The 23,766-nt window shown below is 39.4% G+C and overlaps 2 protein-coding genes across 5 annotated transcripts in view; one reads left to right on the top strand and one right to left on the bottom strand.

Annotated features, from left to right (window-relative positions):
- The window catches only part of ATP8A1 (ATPase phospholipid transporting 8A1), a 99,878-nt gene extending 92,131 nt beyond the window's left edge, over positions 1-7,747 (top strand). For 3 of the 4 annotated variants that reach the window (XM_044417875.1, XM_044417877.1, XM_044417878.1), the window contains 4 exons: positions 3,002-3,090; positions 3,589-3,681; positions 5,115-5,206; positions 5,782-7,747. In XM_044417875.1, the coding sequence (XP_044273810.1) occupies positions 3,002-3,090; positions 3,589-3,681; positions 5,115-5,206; positions 5,782-5,879 (372 nt within the window). In that variant the 3' untranslated portion in view covers positions 5,880-7,747. The remainder of the gene's footprint in view (positions 1-3,001; positions 3,091-3,588; positions 3,682-5,114; positions 5,207-5,781) is intronic. The other variant, XM_044417876.1, reaches the window with a different exon arrangement.
- Positions 7,748-15,811: 8,064 nt separating this feature from the next.
- SHISA3 (shisa family member 3) lies at positions 15,812-20,372 on the bottom strand. The gene is made up of 2 exons (XM_044418270.1): positions 20,078-20,372; positions 15,812-17,417 (listed from the first exon to the last, which is right to left on the bottom strand). The coding sequence occupies exons 1-2, from the start codon at positions 20,370-20,372 to the stop codon at positions 16,963-16,965; spliced, it is 750 nt and encodes a 249-aa protein (XP_044274205.1). The 3' UTR covers positions 15,812-16,962.
- Positions 20,373-23,766: the final 3,394 nt, after the last annotated feature.

Below are 23,766 nucleotides of genomic sequence, written 5' to 3'. Positions count from 1 at the left end.
GAAAGGTTGAGAAAATAGTGGTAGTTCATATCTTCTTTCACCAACCAGCTCTTCACAATTCTTTGCACTTCTCACCATTTTGAGCATCAGTGCCTGTCCTTACATTTTATTTTCCTTTTCTGACATTAATTACTGTGTGCTATGCTGCTGACCTGCACAAGTTCAGAGATAGTATTGGCACAAACCTTACACTCCTGATTATGGTAACAGTGCAATATCCTAGCATATGAAGGGCCCCAGATCACACTTGCAGGAGTCTTTCAGGCATATGCTGATAGATTTCATTAATATGGTTCTTTGGAATGCAGGGAAGATGGGCTAGAACCAGCAGGCTCAACTCAGTTTATTTATATAAAAATGATAATCAGAAATGCTGATCTGTATGCATTTTAATATGCATATATCTAATCAGTCATACCCCATTCTTAAACAAAATACATTATTTACTTTAGAGAAGGGGAAATTAGATACCAACAAATAAAAAGGAATATTTCATATATCAATATTACAATAATAATAGTACACATACATGATTGCTTAAATTGTGAAACTTCCTTTTTCACTGATGCATTTTGGGTTGTTTGACATAATCCTCTTGTTCTTAAACATATATTTTACATTGTTCAAAATTATTAAGTACACTTCCTATACACTTCAGCTTGATGTCATTGCATTTATTATGACTTTCAGTGTCTTTTTCAAGTTGCAGTGTTGAATACACCAGTGTAGACATTTTGTCTTGACAGCTTTTAATATTTAACAACTTATCAAAATATAATGAAGCCTTTAATTGGAATTTGATTTTTTTCAGTTCTGGTTATGTTTCTCTGGAAGCCACTTTTGCAGCAGTCCACTTTGCTTTGTGGGGCCAGAAGTGGGTACAGCAGAGGAAATCTGGCATAAACCATAGATCTCACACATTAGGATAAATGTATAAATCACAAACAAGGCAAACAAAATTTATCCTCAGAACAGGCTTCTCCTGTTCACACCATTGTCTAAAATGGATCAGTTTGCCATTTCCCAGCTGACCTGCCTATGTGAGGAGAGATGTGAAAAGTTAGAAACAAAACTGGTTCTACTGAGGAAGGAGGGCGCTTTCTTGTACAGAAAGGAAATACCTCAGTGGGATTTTATTTTTCTCCCTCTTCATCCAAATATACAATGAAGCCTTCTGTCTTTAATGGGAATGTCGGCTTAAAATCTTTTAGTTTTGGATTAACTCCCCAAAAGAAAAAAATCTGACAGGCTTTCAAATATGATGCAGAAAACTTTTCCCCCCTCAATTCATGTTGCTCATTTGTAAAGCCAAAGGCTGGAATGACTGAATGGTAGGCGCCAGTTGTTCCTTCATTCATAGTTAGCATTACAATAGTCAGAATTAACACCCTAAGACCTACATTATCACTTCTGCTGTTTCACCCAGGAACGTTTAATACATGGTGGCTTACACAAGGATAGCTCTTTGCTGTGTTCCCCTAACCTTAAAATGTCATTAAGAATAATTTAAAAATGAGAGAGTGTTCTTTGAATCATGTCAAATTCCATTTTGCCTTTAATTCAGGAATTAAACTTGTTTATCAGTCATATATTAGAAAAGGTTTACCACATAGTGTTCACCAAGGAGTAGTAACATTAAGAACTGAATACGACATGATGAAAATTATATGATTATTAAAATCTTTTTTACTTATAGATTCCTTTCTTTTTTCTTCTTTGAAGCTATATATTATGGTTATGGTTTGTGTTGCATATTTTAATAGTTTATAGAACATACAATTATGTTCATTTCTGACTTCAACATTTGTAACATTACATATCCTACTTTCCTTTTTTATATGATGATCCTGAAACCTTGCTTGAATGTACCTGGTCATAATTACTTTTTTTGTGGGGAAGAGCTGTTCTTTAATTGTGGAGCGCCAAACTCCACCAACCATCAAAAGAATCATAGGCTGCTCCTTATATTTGGTGGAGTTTAGATTTAGGTATTATTTGCATATTGTTACTTGCCCTGAAGCCTAGGTGCAAAATAAACTAAAAGTGCAATAAATATTCCTTTATTGAATAAAGTCCCCTCATTTCGGCTCTTGCATGGAGAGGGGGTGGGGTCACTGATTTCCCACCCTAGTTATAACTGTCCCTGCCTGCTTGCTAAACACTCCGAAGCTTTTCTCATTACTCTGTATTAGCTTGGGAGCACAAGGAGTATAGTTAGATAGAATTGCCCTGGTTGGAAGCAGGAAAACTTTCCAATTGTCCAGGGAAATTTTTTGTTCTAGGAAAATAGGTTTTGATGCATCATCAAGTGTTACCATTTGACAGAAGTTTTTAAAAGCAGTGTTCTACATAAAGATATTTTCCTTGTCCTACTCTGGATTGGAGTTTGTTTAAAACTCAAGTTTAAAGAATGTGTAGAATTATCTAAAATTACTTCATTTTTAAAACTATTGTTCATTTTGAAAATGTTTATGCTACTTACATATTACCCTGAAAAATTGAATTTTGTAAACATTTTGTTCATCTGTCAAACTAGATGAAACAACACAAGTATCTCTTCCCTTACGGCACCCTGTAAAATTAGGAGATCTGATCACTTAGGAGTTACGATCCCTTGATTACTTGAAGCTTTGAGGAAAGGGATATTTATAAGCCTCTGCCCAGAAATGATTACACAAAATTTACTTTCCAAATGTCATGGTACATTATGTTTTTTCATACTAAGGATGAAAAAACTGAAATTTAAACAGATACTTGTCAATTAACCATACATTAATAATGCTTTTCTCATCTTCTTGGATTAGGAAAGGAGAAATGGTGGACTATACTGAGTAAAATAATGTCCCTGCTGGGCTCCTAATTTGGTGCCTGATTCTTTTCTAGGAGCATTTTTTGTTTCATTCTTTCTTTGTTTCATTTTTTTAAATTATTATTTTTCAGTCATTCTACTTAAATTCATTGTTTTCTTGCATACCTAACTCCTTTTTAAAAATGTATGCAGGCAGCTATGTTGTTCAGTTCTGGTGTCTTCTGGATGGGCTTATTTAGTATTCCAATGACAGCACTGATCTTCGACGTAGTATACAAAGTGTAAGTATTATGCTTTTCACTTATGTGCCTTGAGCAAAATTAATATGCCCATGTATTAGTAACACAGTACTTTATTTAGGCTACTAAATTATGAGCTCCCTTTACAGATACTAAGATTAAAGCAAATTTAAAAGAGATGGTAACTCTTTGAAAAGAAACAATGTTAATATAAATGTAATCTTGTATACTGTTAATACTGTTTTTAAAAAGACACATCACATATTTGTTTAGTAGTTTCTGAAGTGTATATAACATCTGTGAGCTGAATGTTTATTTAAGAATAATTTCCCAATTCAGCAACAGTTAATCCTGAAAATTCATTTATAATCTGGACAACCTGCAAACTGCTAAAGTGTAATATTTGGTCTACATTTTTAATTAACATTACTTTGAGTCAAATTTTAAATAACTGGACAAAATCAATTTATGTTTTAGTTTTTCACAGCCAAAGACTTAAGACTTCCAGAATGAATGATTCAAAAGCATTTTTCATTGCAGAATCAAGCGAGCAGCATTTAAGACGCTAGTAGATGAAGTTCAGGAGTTGGAAGCAAAATCTCAAGACCCAGGAGCTGTTGTCCATGGGAAAAGGTACTATAATATGTGTGAATAATTTCTGAATAATTAGAACTCAATCACACAACCATATACCAAGAAAACTCACCATTGTAGTAATCAGACATGGAAGCATCCTGTTACGTCTGATTTAACAGTGCTTTAGTGTTAAAACTAAATGTCAACGTTATTTGCAAAAGTGATTTCCATGGTTAATTTTGCTTCAGAAGTAAATTCACAGTCCACCATGGGTAACACTTAGGATGTGTTGGCTGTTTTTGTGAAGTGCCAACAGACAATCAGGTTTATTGAGTTCCCTCCCTCCCTTTCTTCCTACCCCTCATTCCTCCAAGTGGTATCCCAGGTAACAATGCAAGGAATTGCTCTCCCTAACAGCCTCAACTGGGGCGAAGTGCTTCCAATTTCAGAGTAATGTACAGGGTGCTGCCTTCTTGCAGCATGTTGCCTCAGCTGATGCTGGAAGGTGATTCCATTGTACTTCAGGGGCTGGAGCCTATTTATGCAACAGGAACCAGAAGAATATTTTTTAAACTCTTCATTATCTCCATTGCACAAATAGGGCTCCTGCCATGAAGTGCAACAGAAAGGACAGGGGAGCTGCTGATCCTTGACTCCTGCTCCAGAGCAGATCCTTACTTGACGCTTCAGAGGTCCACTCATGGGCAAGGATGGCTGCTCCTCTTTGCCATTGTTCCTCACACCCCCTTAAGGAGGAGGAGCAGGTCCTGACCATCCTTACTGGTCAGCCCTTGAGCAAGGATGGGAGTTCCATGCTGCTGTGAGCAAGTGAAAACTTCTGACAGCAGCCCTCAAATTCTGCTTGAGCACTTTGGAGGTTTCTGTCAGTAGCACTCACCCAAGAGCAATTTATCAAGAGCAGCACAGTGGTTCTGCCATTCTTTCCAAGATGCTCACTGTCTGTTGAAGCTCACCTGGGTTATCTGGGCTTGAATGGCATAACCCACTGAAGGTGAAAACAAGGACAGCTCATAAAGAGCCTGTGTGGTGTAGTGGTTAAGAGTGCAGAACTGGAACTCAGGCAATGGTTTCTAGTGCCCACTCAGTCATGGTGCTCACTGAGTGACTTTCTGCCAGCCATGGACTTTCAGCCCAACCTACCTTAAAGGGTTGTTGTTGTTAGGATAAGTTGAGAGAAGGATGATAACGATGTAAGAAAAAAAGGTCATGCTATAAAAATAATAATAAAAAAAATGGGTCCTCAGGGTAGATTGTTTAATTACATTAAATGTCTAAGTATAGTATTTTTTTAAACAAGCTCTGATCATACCTATGATCATCAGCTAGGTTTTATAAAATTTCTCAGGAAGAACTGCTAATAAGTACTCTTGTTTGGGTAAATTGCCAAACCCTGCTTAATAATCCCGTTACAGGCTAATTATTTAAAATATTCATGTATTTGACACAGTTTGAATTTTTTTTCCTCTCAGCTTAACTGAAAGAGCTCAGCTACTGAAAAATGTCTTTAAGAAAAACCATGTCAATCTGTACCGCTCTGAATCGCTGCAACAAAACTTGCTTCGTAAGTATTCAGGAACTAAAAAGAAACAAACACAAAAAAGAAATTACACTAAAGTGATTGGATTTGATATAGACTTACACTTCAACCTCTGACTCTCCCTGGAACAACTTTTTAAGGGTACAGGTAAATTTGGGATAATCAGAACACAGTGGGAAGAGGGAGGGCAGTAAAACAAAATCATGCCTGTTGCTTTCTGGATCCAACCATCACCCAGTCTGAGATAGGTAACTATGTCATGGAATTTTAATTCCTTCTAAACACTTTTCCTTAAGAGAATGAAAGAGAGTGTGTGTGTGTGTGTGTGTGTGTGTGTGTGTGTGTGTGTGTGTTACATTAATCACTTCCTGCAGTCTGTATTCTGTATACTCTAAAAACCTGCTGTTTATTACTTGCATAAGAGATCCTTTCCTGCTTCCCAGTAAAATGCTGGTGCTCCTTTCTGCAGTATACTTCCCAATACTTTTGGTATTTAAATTGAGCAATTCTTTTAAAATATTTAAAACTACCTATTAGTATTTAGGTCAAATTAGAAAGTAGCACGTGTTTCTCATTCCATTTTGGCTTTATATTTGCAGATGGCTATGCTTTCTCTCAAGATGAAAATGGGATTGTTTCACAATCTGAAGTAATAAGAGCCTATGATACTACAAAACAGAGACCTGATGAATGGTGAAGGAGAACAATATCAGAGAGCTGTGATATTTGCCATAGTAAGGGAAACTAATATGCATTTTCTGGGCCTGTTAACAATGTCCAGTAACAGAGGTTAGAGGAAGGCGTATGTTGTTGCTCTTATTCCCTGATGTTCACATATTGAGTAGACATAAGCACTGTGCAACTATACTGTAATACACCATCTCTCAATTTTTCAACAAGTGTTACTTGGATTTTGTATACAGAGTTTGAAAGTTCCAGACTGCTTATTTACAGAGAAGCTGAATATGTATTGTTTCTATACGTGCATCTGGAACATAATGAACAGCCAGATTAATCAACATAGTATACATTGACAACCACAGTGCTTGCAAAGGTTTACAAATGGTGACTATATTAAAAGTAACGAGCCTTTGATTTCAACAAGTGCTAAGTAACTATTTTTAAATGACATTAATTCATGTGTTGAAGTAAGATTTCAAAGCAAGATATTTGTAGGGAATTGTGTCAAACTAGCCTAAGAAGTTTGCCAAAGAAGTTCCATATTTCTTATTTTAATCATTTGCCGAGAAATTTTAAATGATAGTGATGGCAATGTCACATGTAATATCAGAATTGCATGCTTCATATTCTGTACTTGAAAAGTTTTACAACAATGTGAATTTAATACAGGTTGCTTTTTATTGCATTCATTTTCAGATCTGTAGTCACTTTCACCTTTGGCCTTATATAAGTCTTTCTTTTTTCTTCATGTTCATTTAATAGAAAAGAGTAAATTTAACACAGCAGATATTTTCCATGTAAGGGACATGAGTCTTTGAGACTTGATTGACTTACAGACAAATACTGGTCTACCTTCTGTCTTTTTCCTGCACTAAATAAGCCTGATCTGGGGACACATGTGCAGAGGAATGATCCGTGAGTAAATATGTTCCCCTACCATCATACACAAGCATATGATCACTGCTTCCATTTTTAATCGCCCTTGTTACATGTGGAGGCCAGGCTGCAAGAGGGTCAAGCTGCCTTCATTCAAGTTATTTTCCCCAGATGAAAGAGCAACCATGTGTTTGTCTAGATATGATGCAGAAACATGGAACATGCATTCTATGCAGATTTTCTCCCATGTAACACTTCTTGCATATATAGGACTCAAATGAGAATTATGTACCAGGTAGAGAAACCTTTTTCCATGCATAGATTGTACTTACTAGACTGAGGCACAAGTATATTTGAAAATGCTGGGTTATATTTGCAATTAATCATAAGAGTTTTTTATGTGCATTTGGCTACAAACAACTCTTGTTGATTTTCTTATTTTAAAAGAACAAGGAACAGTTTGCACTATAATACAAGTATTTATTTTTGTTGTCAAATTTAATCTATGAGTACAGTCCCAACTTAAATTAGACAATGCTGAAGATTTCAACCAATAGATTTTTTGTATTTTCTTTAATGTAAATATTCGTATATATGCTACTAAGGAAAGTAAACTATCAAAGTATTCGTATTCTAGTCAGTAATATAAGACTATTCTCCTCATAACTAGAAATATTTTAATTAAATGTTTTTAGATATGTCAATTTGTAAAACCAGGATGAGAAAGACAGGATCTGATATAATATTGCAAATTAATTTGTACACTGCTATGAGTTTTTAGAAGCCATTTCAGTTTCTCTATTTTTGAAATATTTTTATAAAAGGTTCCATCTCTGACTTGAGTACACTGTACAACTGTTCTACCTTTCTAAAGAGAAGTATAAAGTCAAATATACATATTCTGATAAATGCAGTGTTTGTGTGTGATTGTTACCACGTTGGATCCAACTTGCAAAGCAATGTATAGCAGAAACACTTTTTTTAATAAATGACCCAGAATGTTTCATATACTTGTGATCCACAGTTATACCCACTCATAGTGGCAAGGACCATGTTCTTTTTCACTAGCAATTGTTAAACAGAAAATAGAACAAGATAAAACAATAAAATAAAACAACAGAAGGAACAAAGACCAACACCACCCAAAAAATCAATCCTAGTCCAAACAATTTTGCTTCTAGTCTTGCAGCCGGAAATTGACTTTAGGGAAAGTTCTTCAAGTTTAGATAAATTAATGAATCAACAGGGAGGGCCAAATCACTTAACCTAAAGCACAACAAAAATGCAGGGGATGCCCTTTCTAAAACTTGGCCTGTTACTCTGTGTTCTCCATGGGGCACATCCACTTCAGCAGATTTCCCAGCAATGCTAAAAATCCTATATTTTGATCTACTTATATTTCAGTTCTGTACAGTGCATTTTTCTTTTCAGAATAAATAGTAATTCAGAAAAAAACAACGGAGTTCCTCCAAATATCCTGTTCTTTACTCCTAGTCCTAATTCAACCCTTTATGGCATCAAACAGACGTGATCATTTATAAGGAAGGAATAAGGTATTCCCAATTCAGTTTGCACTCACAAGACCAGTGGTCAGCATTTACAGGCACAACATATTCCTAGGTGTTAAGATACAGGTGTTTGCATGCAAATGGCCAAGGAGAATGACCTGCATGCAGAAACCTACCGTATTTTTCGCTCTGTAAGACGCACCTGACCAACCTAGTTTTTAGAGGAGGGATCCATGGAAAGCTTCCTGATAATCACAGGCACATTCCCCATCACTTCCCCATGGGCTTCATTAAAAGACGGGTTGCCATTTGAAAACACACACTGACCTGTGATTAACAGCTCTCACCTGCACCGGAGGAGGGGGGCGGAGCAGGGCGTGCCGAGTGCGTGCTGGCTAGGTGTGGTGCAGCCGGGCCGGCAGCGTGCTGGCAGTGGTCTTCCGGGCAGCGCAGTGGCAGGTCTTCCCGGGCAGTGGGGGTGAGCAGTACGTCTCTCCGTGCGGCCGGCGGGTTAAAGCCCGCGGCTCCTCCTCCTCCGCGGCAGGTCTTCCCGGGCAGTGGGGGTGAGCAGTCCATCTCTCCATGCAGCCGGTGGGTTAAAGCCTGCGGCTCTTCCTCCTCCGCACCGCTCCCCCTGAGCGGCACTGCTCTCACCTGCGCCAGATGGGGGAGTGGAGCAGCGCGCGCAAAGCGCGTGCTGGCCAGGTGGTGCCACATGGTGCAGGCAGGCCGGCAGTGTCCCGGGCGTCGGGCACACACACATTCGCTCTATAAGACGCACAGACATTTCCCCTTACTTTTGAGGGGGGGAAAAGTGCATCTTATAGAGCGAAAAATACGGTACTTCTACACACAAAGAACCCTGGTTCCTTACTATCATCCTGGATGGATGGATCAAGGTGAAGGCATAAATTTACTAAATAGAGTTCAGAAAATGGAAGTTCTATCATTGCCTCTGTTTGCAAAAATAACTATTTTAATGCCCTTTTGCTGCTTAAACAGAGGCAGCTCTTTGCACATTTATTTGATCATAGGATTTTAAACTGCTAGTGATTGTTATGTCCTTATCATATCTGCCTTTGTATGGTACAGCATTATTTACCATATCTTGATTATTCTAAGGAAGCATTTTCACAACTTAGTTTTTCATTTTTACCCACCAATATTATTTATTTTAATTTTTAAAATACCTTTTCATACCCTGGATGTAATTTTATCTAACAGCTGTAAATATTAGGAAACATGCGCTTTATAAAACTTGATTGTGTATTTGTAATGTCTTTACTAAGTTAAAAGCTTTCTGATATCAAAATTCAAATTAAATATTGGAAAAGGAGCATATGCCCAAGTAAATGATTTCAAGAAAAGTCAGGATAGATATGAAGTTACTTGTGAACAGATGCATTCCATGACACAAAATTATATATATGGTTTATTATATTATAGCAATATATATTATAGTATTATATATGTTTAGGGCCATTGGTTGGCAGGCAGATATTTTAATAAAAGAATTTTCCTCAGATTATGGTCACTAAAATGTACTTGTTTTGAAATTCTAAACTTTTACATTTCTCCAAATTAAATCCATAAAAGAAATTGTATGTTTTGTATGAATTAATTGTATTGTGAAATAATTTCAAGCTAATATTGAAAACTCCATCAGTTAAATGAAAATGGTGCCATTCAAAAATTAATAAAACATCTATGGTTGTCTTATTTTTAATAACTTGTGGGATGTAGTACCTAAACAGGACATCAGCTAATTGGAAACATTTTGAGAAGCCATAAGTGGACTTGTTTTTCTTAGTGTTAGATTTATTTTTGCAAACAAATTTTGACAGATTTATAGTTAAACAACTTTCTAGTTGTATAGAGGAAATATTTAAAGAAATGTATTACAGTCTCACATGGAAAGACTTTTTTCATCATTTAATTCTAAATTACTTGCTAGAGAATTTAGCTCCCATCTTTTTCTACTGATTTATGTATTGTGCAAAAGCGGTTGTCGTTTTGGTAAGTTTTTTGTCTTGTCTGCATGAATTGATACATTGTAGAGTGAATCTGAACTTGATGCATGCTTGTGCTATAAAGCACATTTTTTCCTTTCCTTCCCTTCAGCTGAAACATGCATCATGCACTTGGTAAGCAAAAGTAAGTGTTGGATAAACAACTGCTTTACCAGCTTCATTTTATTAATATTGAATGTAATCTCAGAAAAATCATACATATTGATAGATGTTGATAGCATTCAAAATTGAGTGCAAGATCCAGTAAACTAATTGGATTACTGACATAGTACAACTATGGTGAAAATTGACAGATCTTTATGGATTGTTTCAACACAAACTTTTGCATCCACTGAATATTTTGTAATTGCAAAACTGTAACCCAAATGTAACAGTAAAATCATGTTTTAGTGTTTTTTTCTTGTTCTACAACTGAAGCCATAATGTGTTAATATTGGTTTTCTGCTGCAATGAAAGGCAGTATTATGTAAAAGTTCCGACTGCATTCAAGATAAGGTAGGAATTTCCAGCTCCACTGAACCATTGCTGCTGAAACTACTGTGGAAATTGTGAAGCTGCATGAATGGAGAGATTCTGACTCAGTGTTTTGGTAGTTTTCCTCAGGTTTAGTTTTAAATGGGTGTTAAGTGCACTGTTTTATAAAGTAATTAAATTTTACTAATATATTGAGTTATATGCAGTGTTACATGTCATTGGCATTTTGTGAATGTGCATGTTTTGAACTGCAAATTTTAAATGTTTTGTCTTCTAATTGTTAAAAAAAAATAAACCCTGTAATGAAATAAATGGTAATATTATGTCTGGTCTTAAATGCAAGCATTTCTCAGAAGTTTGTTCCATTAAGGTAGTTTGGAATTGAATTAAATTTCTGCAAATAAAAATTATCATAGTTTGATGTCAGTTATTGCTTTAAATGGTTAGAAACACAAGTTGTTTTAGTACTGTGAAATTTGCCGTCAACATAAAAAATACTTTTTATTTTCTATACTACCCATTAGTCCAAATGACTCTCTAGGATTATCTAATCAAAGCCCAGAGCATTACTACACAATCAAAATACAGAAATAAAATACAATACATTAAAATAAAAGATAAGTAATATATCAATATAAAAAGTAATGCTAAAATAGCAACAATAGGCCCACAATAAACCCAGTGCAATAATGCTCAAATTACAGGGTACAACAATAGTAAAATACAGCAACATAATACAAACAAAATAGATTTTAAAAATAAAATTATTTACTGTTAAAATATTGGGTGAATAAAAAGGGTTTTACCTGGCTTTGGAAGAAATAGAGTGGGCACAAGGCATACCTCCTTGAAAAGCTAATTCCATAACTGGGGTGCCACTGCTGAAAAGACCCCTTGTAACTACCCTTTTAATATCTTCTAATGACTCTTTAAAAGGACCTCAAACGATGACCTTCGGGTCCAGGTAGGCATATTGGGAAGAGGCATTCCTTTAGATAACCTGTCCACAAGCCATTTAGAACTGTAAATATTTGTGTAAGTGCTTTGAATCAGGCCGAGGCTTCAGTTGGTAACCAGTGGAGTTGGAAGAGGACTGGTGTAATGTATTTGTACTGGACAGTCTCCATCAGCAGCCTTGCTGTCCTAATTTGAAGAAACTGAAGTTTCAGGACCATCTTCAAATCAGCCCCACATTGAGTGCATTACATTTTTCTGCAACCTTTCTTACACTTCAAGGTATTCTTAACAAACTGTGCAAACAGATGAAGGGCAAGGAAGAAAAGAGGAAACTCAGGTACCAAGTCTTTCATGAAAAACTAAGGACATCACAAATTCCCTGTTAGACAAGGCAGAGTAGGAAGAAATCTGCACAGTCTAGCAACAGATTATTAGTAAAAGCCATGGAATAGTGTTCTGTGTGATGAACATGATATTAAAGCCTATCATGCAGTTTGTGAGCCAAAAGATACTTTCCCATAAAAGAGCGACCATAAGGAGAAACCATAAGCATCCAACATATATGTAATCCCCAGCATACCTGGAGTCAAAACTAATGATAAACCAATGTTCATAATACACAAAAACAAGCCATAACTTTGAAAAGTCAGTAATGCTAAAAAAGTAAAAAAAAAAAAAAAGTAAAGTATTGTGTTTACTATAAAGTTCATTCCCCAAGTACTTCCTCTTAAAATCCATTGGGTTATTTGAGATATACTTAGTGAACAAGAATAAATTATTTTCATCCAGAATTTGGCAATAGGATTGATAAGAGACATTACAATGCTTGTCCACATTGCAAATAATCAGCTTGTCTGAGCTCTTCAAACTGCACAGTATCTTGCTTTATTCTTAATCATAACTGCTACCGCAAACTCAAGCAGAATTCTGTCATCAAGCATGTGTCCTTTTTATGGATTGTGATGCATCAATGCAATCCTATACGCAGAAGCAAGTGAGTTCAGTTAAAGTTACTCCCAGGTGACTTGTGTATGGGGTTATATGCCAAATCAGCAGCAAATCCTAATTCTGTACTGCCATGACCCAGTTTAAAAGTGGCCACTAGTTCTGGTTTGTGCACACCTACTGGCCCCAACACAAATTGACCCAGAAGCAGCTGGCACTCCCATTTTCAGTTCGGCCAAACCACACCTGGTGAATCTGACACAACCTACCAGAGGGAGACACCTTCATGCTGAAGGATCCAGGCCTGACCCTGGTGTCATGCTCAGGCTGAAGAAACACACTGCACTAGCAGCAGGACCCATGGGGTCTAGATGGATTGAGACTGGAGGGAGCATATGAACCACTTTAAGAAGCTCATCATCCAGTAGGCACTGATCATGTTCCACCAATGCCTCAATGACAAGCATGTCCAGGTTGCCATGGACAGCATTACAATGGTGTTCCACCTGAACAAACAAGATGGCATGTGATACGCATTCCAGACTCACCTTGCTTTGCAGGGCTGGGACTGTCAGCATCATGGTAGACACCCTGAACAAAAACCAAGGGGACCCACAAATGGAAGCTAAACCCAGAAGTCTTGATGCAGCTTTTTGAAACATGGGGTACCCCATTGATGGACCGCCTTCTGCTCCTGTTCTTCGTGTGGTCATCTGTGCATTCATACAGCCTGCCCACTGACCTCACATCAGTGTCAACAGCCTTGGTTTCTGCAGCTTCTTCCCCTCAGCACACATACCAGGACACACAGAGCAATTCTCCCCATAGAAAATTTGCCTCAGAATATAAAATTGTACTCCATGTAGACCTGTCATGTTAGGAGGAGGAGGGAGTGTCTACCACCCTCTTTTGTCTCCTGTTCCTACCTCACCTTTCACAGAAGGTCCCTAAAGCCTTTGCTAAGAAGTGTAAGCCCCAGTTGGCTGGTGGAGGTATAGTCTTGGGATTGAATCCAAAAGTGTCTGTGTGCAAAAAGGATCCATGCAGAAGGACTGGTCCACACCACATTCCAACATTACAGGAAGAAAAAATAAATATATAAGCAATTATTCAAGCCCTCGTGGGACCACAAGAGATACCAGAACATCATCTCAATGCTGTAGAGGTACATTGCACAAACTCATCAGCTACTACTTTTGCTGAACCTTTAGTAGAACAACTCTAGCAGGTTTTGGATTTTGCATTTCACTCACGATTCTCTAACTTTTGGGCTTCACCACTCCTGCTCAACTGTGAAGAGCATACAGGCCAGCTATTAGATACATATGCTTTCCTGAAGTTAAACATGTCATACAATTGATCCATTCACGTTTCCATATTCATATTGGTAATATGATTGGAATGACTTGGATCATTTCTTTCATGGTCTTAATTGTGGTGAGGATACCAACATTTTTCTACAGTGCAGTGAACATATATTTATCATTCCTGTACAATACTATGTTCATAGTGACATCACTCAAGTTTAATTCTGATTCTGACCCAATGCTTGTCTTGCTGTGATTAATTTTTTTTAAATCAAGTAAGCACTTTGCAAATAAGTGAAAAGAAACTTACCTTTAAATATCTGAGAAAAGGAGAAAGAAGAGATTCATGATCTGACCCCAAGACCCTGTCTGAATGTAATGGGGGGCAAATCATGGTTTATTTAACTCATGATTCACAGGGATGCATGCTGCATGCAAAGATACTTCAGTTTCTGTAAACAAACTCTGTTTGGCTTGATAGAAGATTGTAGTGTGAACCTGGACCAGTGGCCATCCCAGCTGCCACCATATACTGTGCAAACTTTTGAATTCTCTAGAACACTTTATTAGCCTATGCAATAAATGAAGCAAAAAGTGGTCGAGGAAGAAAGATGTGGCTGATGTTCAAGTCTGCATTTGAAAACTTGTTCATCTCTTGCCTTGGAAAGTGAGTGGAGGCTGCAAATATTCAAATCAGGCACTACAAGAGACAGAGAAGGTTTCAGGTTGCATTTGGGAATGCTGCATGACTTTGTGCTGGCAGTGAAAAAAAGCTAGCAGAAATGTTTAAAAGCATGCAATCCACAGGGTTCTTCCATGGACCAGTCCACAGGATAGCACAGTGAATATGTCATATGCCTATTTTTATGACTGAGCCACGCTTTGTGAAGAGACTGTGGCAGAGCATTTGACCCATTCTTTCCCAACAAGTATATATCAGTGAAATTCTTAGGATTGTGCCTTGTTCTGAAATGCTATGTTCCAAAACTGAGATCAGGTATTGAAAAAGGTCTAGGGCTGAGCTCCTGGCCAAATTAAACCATGATTAAACTTTAGCACTAGTCAGCTGTATAATCTATGTATTTAAAGCTATGTATTTAAATCCTGAGCCCCTTATGTAAAGGATAACACCCATCAACTTGCATAAGGACCTCTCTCATTTCTCTTGGTTTTTCCCACTCCCCACTACTTAAGCATACATAAGTGTACCTCCTCATGCCGCAAATACATACTATTTTGACTAGGAGTTGCAAAGAAAAGGAATAGGTGGGAAAACATGCCCTGTACAATCATTGTTCCATAATTCGGCCTTGCATGTTTAGGGTATTTTTATGGAGTTTCTCAATGGTGATGATTTTTTGGCTTGAGGTTCTACCCAGGATCAACATGATCCTAAACATCTCACACAATACAGAGATGCATGTCCATGCTTTACTGGTGATATAAATTTCTAATTCCCTGAAACAGAATTCATAACCCCACCAAGCACAATAGGGCCTTCTCCCAAGTGAATAGGTAGAGGATTGCACCCTTATGTGGAAGAAAACTAGTCACAATTGTTTTAAAGAATCTTTCTTCCTCATAAATGTTTACAACTGGGGAATAGTTTACATAGCTGTGTAAACTTGATTTCTGACTATTTAAGACTTTCATATTTTTATGTAAACTGAGCAGTGAACTAATAAGCCTTTATAAATACACAGAATGGTAAAATGGTAAGTTACTTTTATTTATCCAAAATATAAACACATTTGAAAACCAAAATGTCTCAATCATAGAATATTTTATTGGAAGAAAACCCATTACTACTAAATAGGATTAATGTTGTCAATACATTTTAAATTACATCTCTTAAACATTATTTTATATAGTACTAATGTTATAAATAAAGCCAAAACCACTTGTCCAACTTGTGTTCTCAAGTTGCAGAACAAAACAGAATAAATACATTCCAGCAAAAATACATAAGACTAATGATTCCTATAGTATTTTAACATTTTACATTGATAATCAGTGAAATTAGGGTATAGTTTGTAAGTTGTATTGCATCTTCTCTCTTGACTGAAAAAAATGTGTCCATAGTTCCAGCTAAAACACATTAGTAAAATAATTAAAATTGTAGTTCTAAATATCTGTATTATTGCATCTGCCTGCAAAGTCAGTCACTTTCCCATGTACCAACAAAGTTCCCCATACTGTCACACATTTGGAACACCTCATCTTAAATCTCTTTTTCCTGGCTTTCCAGAAAGCTTATGTAAAGACTGGAGTTGTGATGCCTTTCCAAAAAAAAATTCTGATACTTGGAACCATTAACCTCATATTATTTTATAACTTGCTATTTTATTTCCCCAAACTTTCAATACCTATTTATAAAACCATTCCTTTAATAAAACTTGATACTAATTCTGGTGAAAATTGTTTATAAAACATCCTATAAAATCAATAAGGTTAATCAGGAATACACTGTCCCACTGGAGAAAGTTTATTGTATGTCTAAATTTCCCAATGAAATAGTCAATAGTGCTACCATTACCTAAATAAACTTTTCAAACCATCTGCCTGCTGACAGCATAGCCTTAGACATGTCTACTCAGAAGTAAGTCCCACTGAATTCAGTGAAACTTATTCCCAGATGTGGATATAGGATTGCAGCCATAATGCCTTATTCCACTTTAAGTTCTGTTCACATTAGATATGCAGTTCAAAACAGACACTGAAGAGGAGATTTTAGTCACCAGCATTAAATCACCATTGTCAGATGACCTTCTTTGAAAACAATATTGCTATATCGTTTGCAAATGTGTATTCAGCTCTGAGCTCAACATCATTTAAATGTTCTTTCTTTGAAAAACATTTCTTGCAAGAATTTGTACTTTGAAAGGATCAACTCATCCATTCACATAGTTTTCAATCCCATAACCAGAGCACACATGGTAAAAACTGCATGAAGTTGACGTTACTTGTGCTTCTTTCTTAACATTCCATTCTGAAAGCTTCTTTCAGCTCTGGCTAAGATCTGGGACACTCTTCCCAGTCAGAGATGGCTCTGAGTCAAGAGGATATGAGAAATAGGGCGCTGACACCAAAAATCCAGATGGCTGGGAAAGGTTGATTGCATGGCCCATTTGTAAACAGCCTGCTGTGTACGGCGGAGGTGAAGATGCGACTATGTACCCAGAGTCAGGCCTGGCAAAGGAAAACCTGCGGACAGAGCCTGCTGTACAACTGGAGCTGGCTGCAGTATTGGATTGTCTTGATGGAGTCCTCAGGCTAGTTGAGGTCAGGATCATTGGTAAAGTCTCCATCTGGTAGCTTCGAAGAGAGAATCTTATTGGCTGCTGCAAGGTTTGCTTAGGCCTTAAACAAGTACAACAATAAACGGCAACGAAGGAACCCACGAAAATGAAGGAGACAAATATTGACCCAACGATGAGAAATGGTACGTAGATTGGTTCTGAGCATAAAAGAAAAGAGATTCCAAAAAGAATAGTCATACTTAGGAAGAACCAACATATTTCTATTTCATTTTCTTCAAAATACCAAATGCTTTATCAAGATTATGACATCATAATAGCAGCTCCTAATTCCAGGTTATGACACTAACTCACTCAATAAATGACATCTGTGTTTTATCTAAAAGGCTATATTACAAGCATATCAATTCTCCTTAAATCACTCCAGTTGCCTCTACACTGTACCCATGGGACAACATAATCTTGCTGGACAACCCTGTTTAAGAGACACAAGGTGCTATGAATGGATAGAGTTGCCAGGCACTTAAATCATAAAATGCTTAGTGTGCCTGGCACACTAGAATTGCCAGGCACTTAAATCCCCTCTAACCAGAGTTTCAGTTAGTTTTACTATATCTGCTTTGCCCTTAGAAAAACCACTGTTTGCAACCATCTTTTTTGAGTAGGTATATTCCAATTAGAATAGAATTTACTGAATTACCATCTTAAGATAGTTACTGAAAATTTGGCCTCCATCATTCTGTGTACCAACAAGATTTCCCCACCCACCCTTCCTAGTTTTCATTTTAATAATCAACATGAAAGATATTGCTTTGCAAACTTTTGGTTGGTCCTACAAGGGTACTGTGCTACTGCCCTGGGTTATTTTTGAAATGGATCAACAAAACAGTCTTGATTTCTTTCTTTCTTTTAATGTGAGCACACTGGAGTTCTTTAAAACCATGAATTTACCGTTTCAAACTTCTAGAACAGCTGTGTATGCAGCCTGTAAAATGAGGACACTATGACAGAGAGAAGATTCAAATCCTGACCCACTGGAATAGTAGGCTTTGGCACAATGCAGATGAGTGATCCTATGCTACAATCCTAAACTTGACAGTGGTCTCCAATGGCAGTAAACTTTCTTGGCCATATGTTCCAGTGAGCCCAAAGGGACTGGAAAGCAAAGCAAGCAATAGGAACAGGTAAGATATCTCATTCTGGATATTTTTGCAGGCATGTTCAAGCTGTCTTTTAATGCAAAAAAGGTTTCTTTCTTGCAGGGAATCTCTGGCTTGGGAGCATTTCCACTGATAGTGTCACATTTGCTGAAGCTTCCTCTTTCATATACTCGAACATTAATATGGAAAAGAGAGAGATTCACACATGGTGGATTCGATACTGTGTGCCCTTGTAAGCAGAACACTTTCCAATCTCTACAGTGCCATCGAAACTCCAGGAATACAAACAGAAAATATACAGGTGCCCAAAAGTAGCCCTTCTTCCACTACGAAATACTTCATTCAATTTGTGGGGGAGGGGCTAAACGGTTCCCCCAAAAGACATGTATCTGTCCCACACCAGGGCTGTTCCTGACCGCCTTTAATAAAATAAAAATTCCTGGGAGGTCTTCCCTGTAGCGCTCATGAGCTTCCCTGTTCTATCAGCATCTCCGACCCTTTCTCTGTTGGTTGATTTTGCATGAAATGGTCGCCAGAAGGTAAAGACTTTTGACCCTTTCTGTTTCTGAGAACTTAATTGCACAAATGTATGGGAGGAAGCCTTGTTCAGAAGTCCCACCCTGTCCAGCGAAGCTTACTCCTTGGTAACTGCGCGAAAGATCGCAGCCTTTGTCTCTTCCAAACTGGATGGAAGCAGCCCTTCCAATCCGAGGCAGCTCCTGACTTCCTCGGATGGCTCTGCCTCTTCGGGGCAGACTCACAGCCCGAGTCCGTCCTTGATTCTTTTCTAACTGTAATAAGGGATTTATAATGCAATCCGTGGCTTCTCTACTCGAAAGTAAATCCTGTTTGGTTCAGTGAGGGTTAGTGCAGGGTAAGTGACTGAATCGGTATGCATTGCAGCCTTGTTCTGCAATCCTATGAAAGCAAGCCCGGCTTAACTCAAGAGAGGCTTACTTCTGAAAGGCCAAGCATAGGATTGCGCTGCTACTTCATTAAGTAGAAATCCTTTGCATAACCGGTCACATCCTTAAGAAAGAGCAACGCAGCATAGCATCCTTATTCCGGAAACTCTAGGTCGGGGGAAAAAAATACCCCCCCCCAAAAAAAACCCTAGACCAAAAAGAGAAAGAGAGCAAGGGAGCCAGAATAATTTCAATTAGGGAGGTTAGTGGGTAGCAATGGTTACAGCGCTTTCGAAGTAAACAGGCTTAATCGACCTCAACCAGAAGCCAGGTAACAGGTAAACAAGCTGAGGATTTGACATAAAATATATTTCAGATTTCCAAGTATAGGATTGACCAACAATTTTCCTCCCATCAAGCAACGAGGGAAACTCCCCACAACCCCCAACACTTAAAACTGCAATCCTACACACGCTTACTTTAAGTTTATTTAAAACCTGCTCCAGGATTTACGTCCGCGTAAATACGCCTATAATCTATCCATAAATCTGGCACCTCCCGGGCGATGCTAGCCGACTGAATCTTAAAAACTTGAACAGCGAAGTCAGCGTCCTACTGAAATCATACAACCTACAACGGGGTGTCGAATCCCGCGTAAACAATACCGCGCAGGATCGGCTTCAAGCGCTCCACGGCGGATGGGGTGGGATTCCGAGCCCGCTCCCCCCAGGAGCAGCAAGCCGCGGCCGGGCCTTTCGGCTTGGCTCCCCTCGCCCCGTCGGCCCCGACACTCACGGGCGCTCCCCGCCGGCTGCTCCGCCTCGCGGTCGTTGGTACAGCCGCCTTGCTGCAGGCGCGCCTCGGCGGCGGCGCAGCAATAACGCAGAGCGCACGAGCCGCAGCAGATGGTGGCGTCCGGCGTGTCGTAGCGCTCCGGGCAAAGGAAGCCCTCGAAGTACCTGCCGTACGCGTCCACCCAGCCGTGGCAGTACTCGCCGCCGCCCAGCGCCGCCGCCTTCTGCGCGCTGCTGCCCCAGCGCCACGCCAAGCAGCAGCCCAGCAGGAGGCAGCGCAGCCACTCGGCGCCCATGCTCGCTCGCGCTGCCGCCGCCGCCGCCGCCCTCAAAGCTCAGGCGCCCTGCCTCCGCCGCGTGGCCCGCTAGCAAGCATTCACCTCGCTTCCCTCCCACGGAGGCCCGCGGCTGGAGCGTGAGGGCGCACGCCGTGGGGAAGCGGAGGGGCGAGACTGGGCCGACGTGAGACCCCCTTGGAGGCAGAAGGCCGTGACGCCAGCTGAGGGCACCCCCGGCGGCTCCTCCTCTCGCGGCCTCTCCCAGCCGAGGAAAGCGTCGACGTCGGGTCGGCCTGCCAGTGCCCCCCCCCAGGCTGCCCGTAAGAAATTCCCTTGCCTAAAAGCGCCTGTGGACAGAGGTAAGAGAACCCCCTTCCTTCGTCTCTCCAGCTGCTGAATTCCCCTACAATTTTCCCATATTGGCATCTCTTCTTTCCCGGTCAGGCGCCTGTACCTTTAAAAACTGCATGGCAGGTGGAAACACAACGCCAAACCGTTGCACCAACTTTTGCCATCCAGATCTGTGGGACAGCAACGCTCATCATCCCCAGCAACTCTGTGGTGCAGTTCAGTGAATGAGTCGGAGTATGAGACTTTCTCATCCCACGTACACATGTATAGGAGCTGCTGCCCTTGCCCAGGTAGTGCCCAGTTAGCTAGGAGTGGGCGTGTGGCCGAAGTCTACCTCCTAAGGGTGGCAAGGCACCCGAGCAGCTTGGAGCAAGTGTGGGTGCTTCATTCATAGAACCAAGAGCATCCAATATCATAGTGCTGAAGAAGCACCTGCATCTCTGATTTCTCAGATTGCAGCAATAACTGAGGACTGTTAAATAAAATCTACAAGGAGAACCCTCCTGGACCATACTAAAAGTACAATAACCTGTTTTCAGCAGTAATCAGTCAGGTTCCCAGGTAGCTGCAGTTTCCGAACACTGGGCTTATTGCTCAACACATGTGCTCATTGAGTTTGGGTTATAGAAATGTCTTTCTTGCAAGTGTGGAGCTTTGCAGCATCCTCATATGCTGTGCTTGGGGTTTAGCTGTGATTTCATAATTCCAACAAGGGAATTGTAAATTTTTTTGGTTCCTAAGGAACCAAGGCTTAAATTTAGTGAGAATTCTGCCATTTGTCCTGGAAAGAGGCCCTGTCACTGCAGCATGACTGAAGTTGCTCGATAAGAAGGCGGTCTGTGCATCCTGACTGGCTGACCTTTTTGGCAAGTGTGCAACACACCCTACATTGAGCAATTTAGTATGTTCCTTGGTGTGGCTTTGCCACCAGCCCATTGAGGCAAGAAGCAGCACAGCAGCGGCTGACAGAAAGGCAGGCCTGGCTCGGTGGTGTAGCTGGGCCCACAAGACCTGCTTCTTTCCAGATGGGTCGCAGTCCTCTGCTGCCCGTACCTCAGACTGGTGCCTCCTGATGTGCTGGACTGCAACTCCGTCGTCTCCCATAGGTATGGCCATGTAGGCTGGGAATGATGGGAGATGCAGTACAACACAGCTGGAGGTACCAGGTTGGAGACAACCTTTTGTACATTTTATACAACACAGTTTTAACAATGCCTTTAAAAGACAGGCATGCCCAAAATGGGAGGTAGTGATGTTAAATGGACATAGTAGGGGCAGGGGCAGGGGGAGCTTTGCTCACAAAGGATTTTTTCCAAATGCACAGAAGCCAAGGAGCTGGGTTGGGCTGCAGCTCCTTCCCATGTCTTGTAACCACTGTTAATCTAATTTATTTCCTGCTCATTTCAATGAATTTACTTTAAGTAGGACTAACTCTGGATACAGCCCCATGTGAGTATAGTACAAACGTGCATTGTATGTAACGTGTGAAGCAGCCACTAGAAAAGAGAATTCCTAGCAAAAGAAAATTGGACTGTTTCCAGATGGAAGACAGCTTGTACTACAAAGAAGAAAGCCATGTACACCTATTCTTTTTCTTTAATGATTCTCCCACAATAGGGGAAAAAAGGTGGAAGAAGTTGTGGGGAACAAACGAAGACCCCATCTTCACCCCTGGTAGCACTCCATGAATGAGGCAGGCTGCTGGCACCATAAAATCTTCATCTGAAAGCACTCATGGTGAAAAACAAGCTGTCCATTTGATGCAATTTCTCTCCTGTTTTATCTTTTAACAGTGACTGAATTCCTCCACACCCTCCTACTCAGACTCCTATCCAAGGTCATACTTGGTTTCTGAGATCTCTTCAATGAGTACTTGTTTCATTTTCTTCCTGTAGTCTTTAGGACTAGAAATTTCCCTCCTTTTTTAAATTAAAATTGATCTGCTAAGGATGATGTTTTGCATGCCTGATTTTGCACATCACAACAAACCCAAGGACTGCATAGAGTGTTGAGTGTTGCAGGTCCTCTTTGGCCAAGAGAAATGTTTTTTCAAGTTGACTCAGGAATAAATCTTGCCAGTTACCCATGGGAGCCTCTAGGTGAAAGCACTTAGTGCTATCATGGAAGCCAGGCTGCCTTTGATATTCTATTTATATCTGTAAGAAGGTGTTGATTCTGAATGCCAGTCCAGTCTCTTTTCAGGGCTTTGCTGAAAAGAGTAGAAGGGAAAGTAGTAAAATATGCATACATCTAAGCACCAAAGGTGGAGTAGCATGAACATCTTTCTTGGTGTACCTGACAGTGTCAGTCCAAAGCAGTGGGCATCTTCCTATTTTGCTCTTTTTCTACTTCTTCTCCACACTAAAAGGACATCTAGTAAATATATGATGACTGGGCAGTTAAAAGATTATGAGAATGCTAGTATTTATTTCTGCAGTTTTGCAACACCCAATTGTCAAAAATGGTCTGTGGGAAATGTTCTTTTCTACAGAGCCTGGTATTTAAGACTGGTTCTTTGAACAATCTGGCATGGAAAATGAGGTTAGTGAAAGAAATTGCTGATAAAAATTAAGGGGAAAAGAAAGTAGAAAAGTGGGTGCAAGGAAAGATTAATGCTAGATGAGAATTAGCCTGTTATTCTTTTAAGGTTTAGGTTGTGCTTTTTGTGTTCAGTGTTATCCTCATTTTGGAGTGACCTGATATGAGCAGTGCCAGATTTGCAAAGATTATAGAGATTGTCCTGACTGACTAATGTAGTTTCTCATATATTTCAGTTTTTAAAAATTCTGTAGATTTGTCACTGAGATAATATCATATTGGAACTGAATTAGATAATTAGCAAAGTGCAACAAAAACAGTTTTTGTAACGATGTTAGGTTGTCTAATAACAACTGATACTTCCTCCTCCCCAATCCCAGGATTCTCTTAAAGGTTGTGCTAATACGCATGGTGTATCCATGCACCAAAATAACAGAGGGGAAGTTCCTTTTTATGAATTACAACACACATTCTGCCAGAGTCTGTCTGAAAGTTTTTCAAAAAACCAAGAGTTAGAACGTCT

This window comes from Varanus komodoensis, unplaced genomic scaffold (assembly GCF_004798865.1).
Source record: "Varanus komodoensis strain SLA01 unplaced genomic scaffold, ASM479886v1 scaffold9, whole genome shotgun sequence".
Lineage (NCBI taxonomy): Eukaryota > Metazoa > Chordata > Lepidosauria > Squamata > Varanidae > Varanus > Varanus komodoensis.
The sequence above is the reverse complement of the archived record's forward strand: the minus strand, read 5'-3'. Positions and strand labels throughout refer to the sequence as shown.

Excerpts from the sequence above, each read along its gene's own strand:
- SHISA3 (XM_044418270.1), bottom strand. The coding sequence starts at position 20,372 with ATGGGCGCCGAGTGGCTGCGCTGCCTCCTGCTGGGCTGCTGCTTGGCG. Across the intron at positions 17,418-20,077 it reads GCAGCCGGCGGGGAGCGCCC|AACCAATCTACGTACCATTT; the intron begins GTGAGTGTCGGG and ends TTTTATGCTCAG.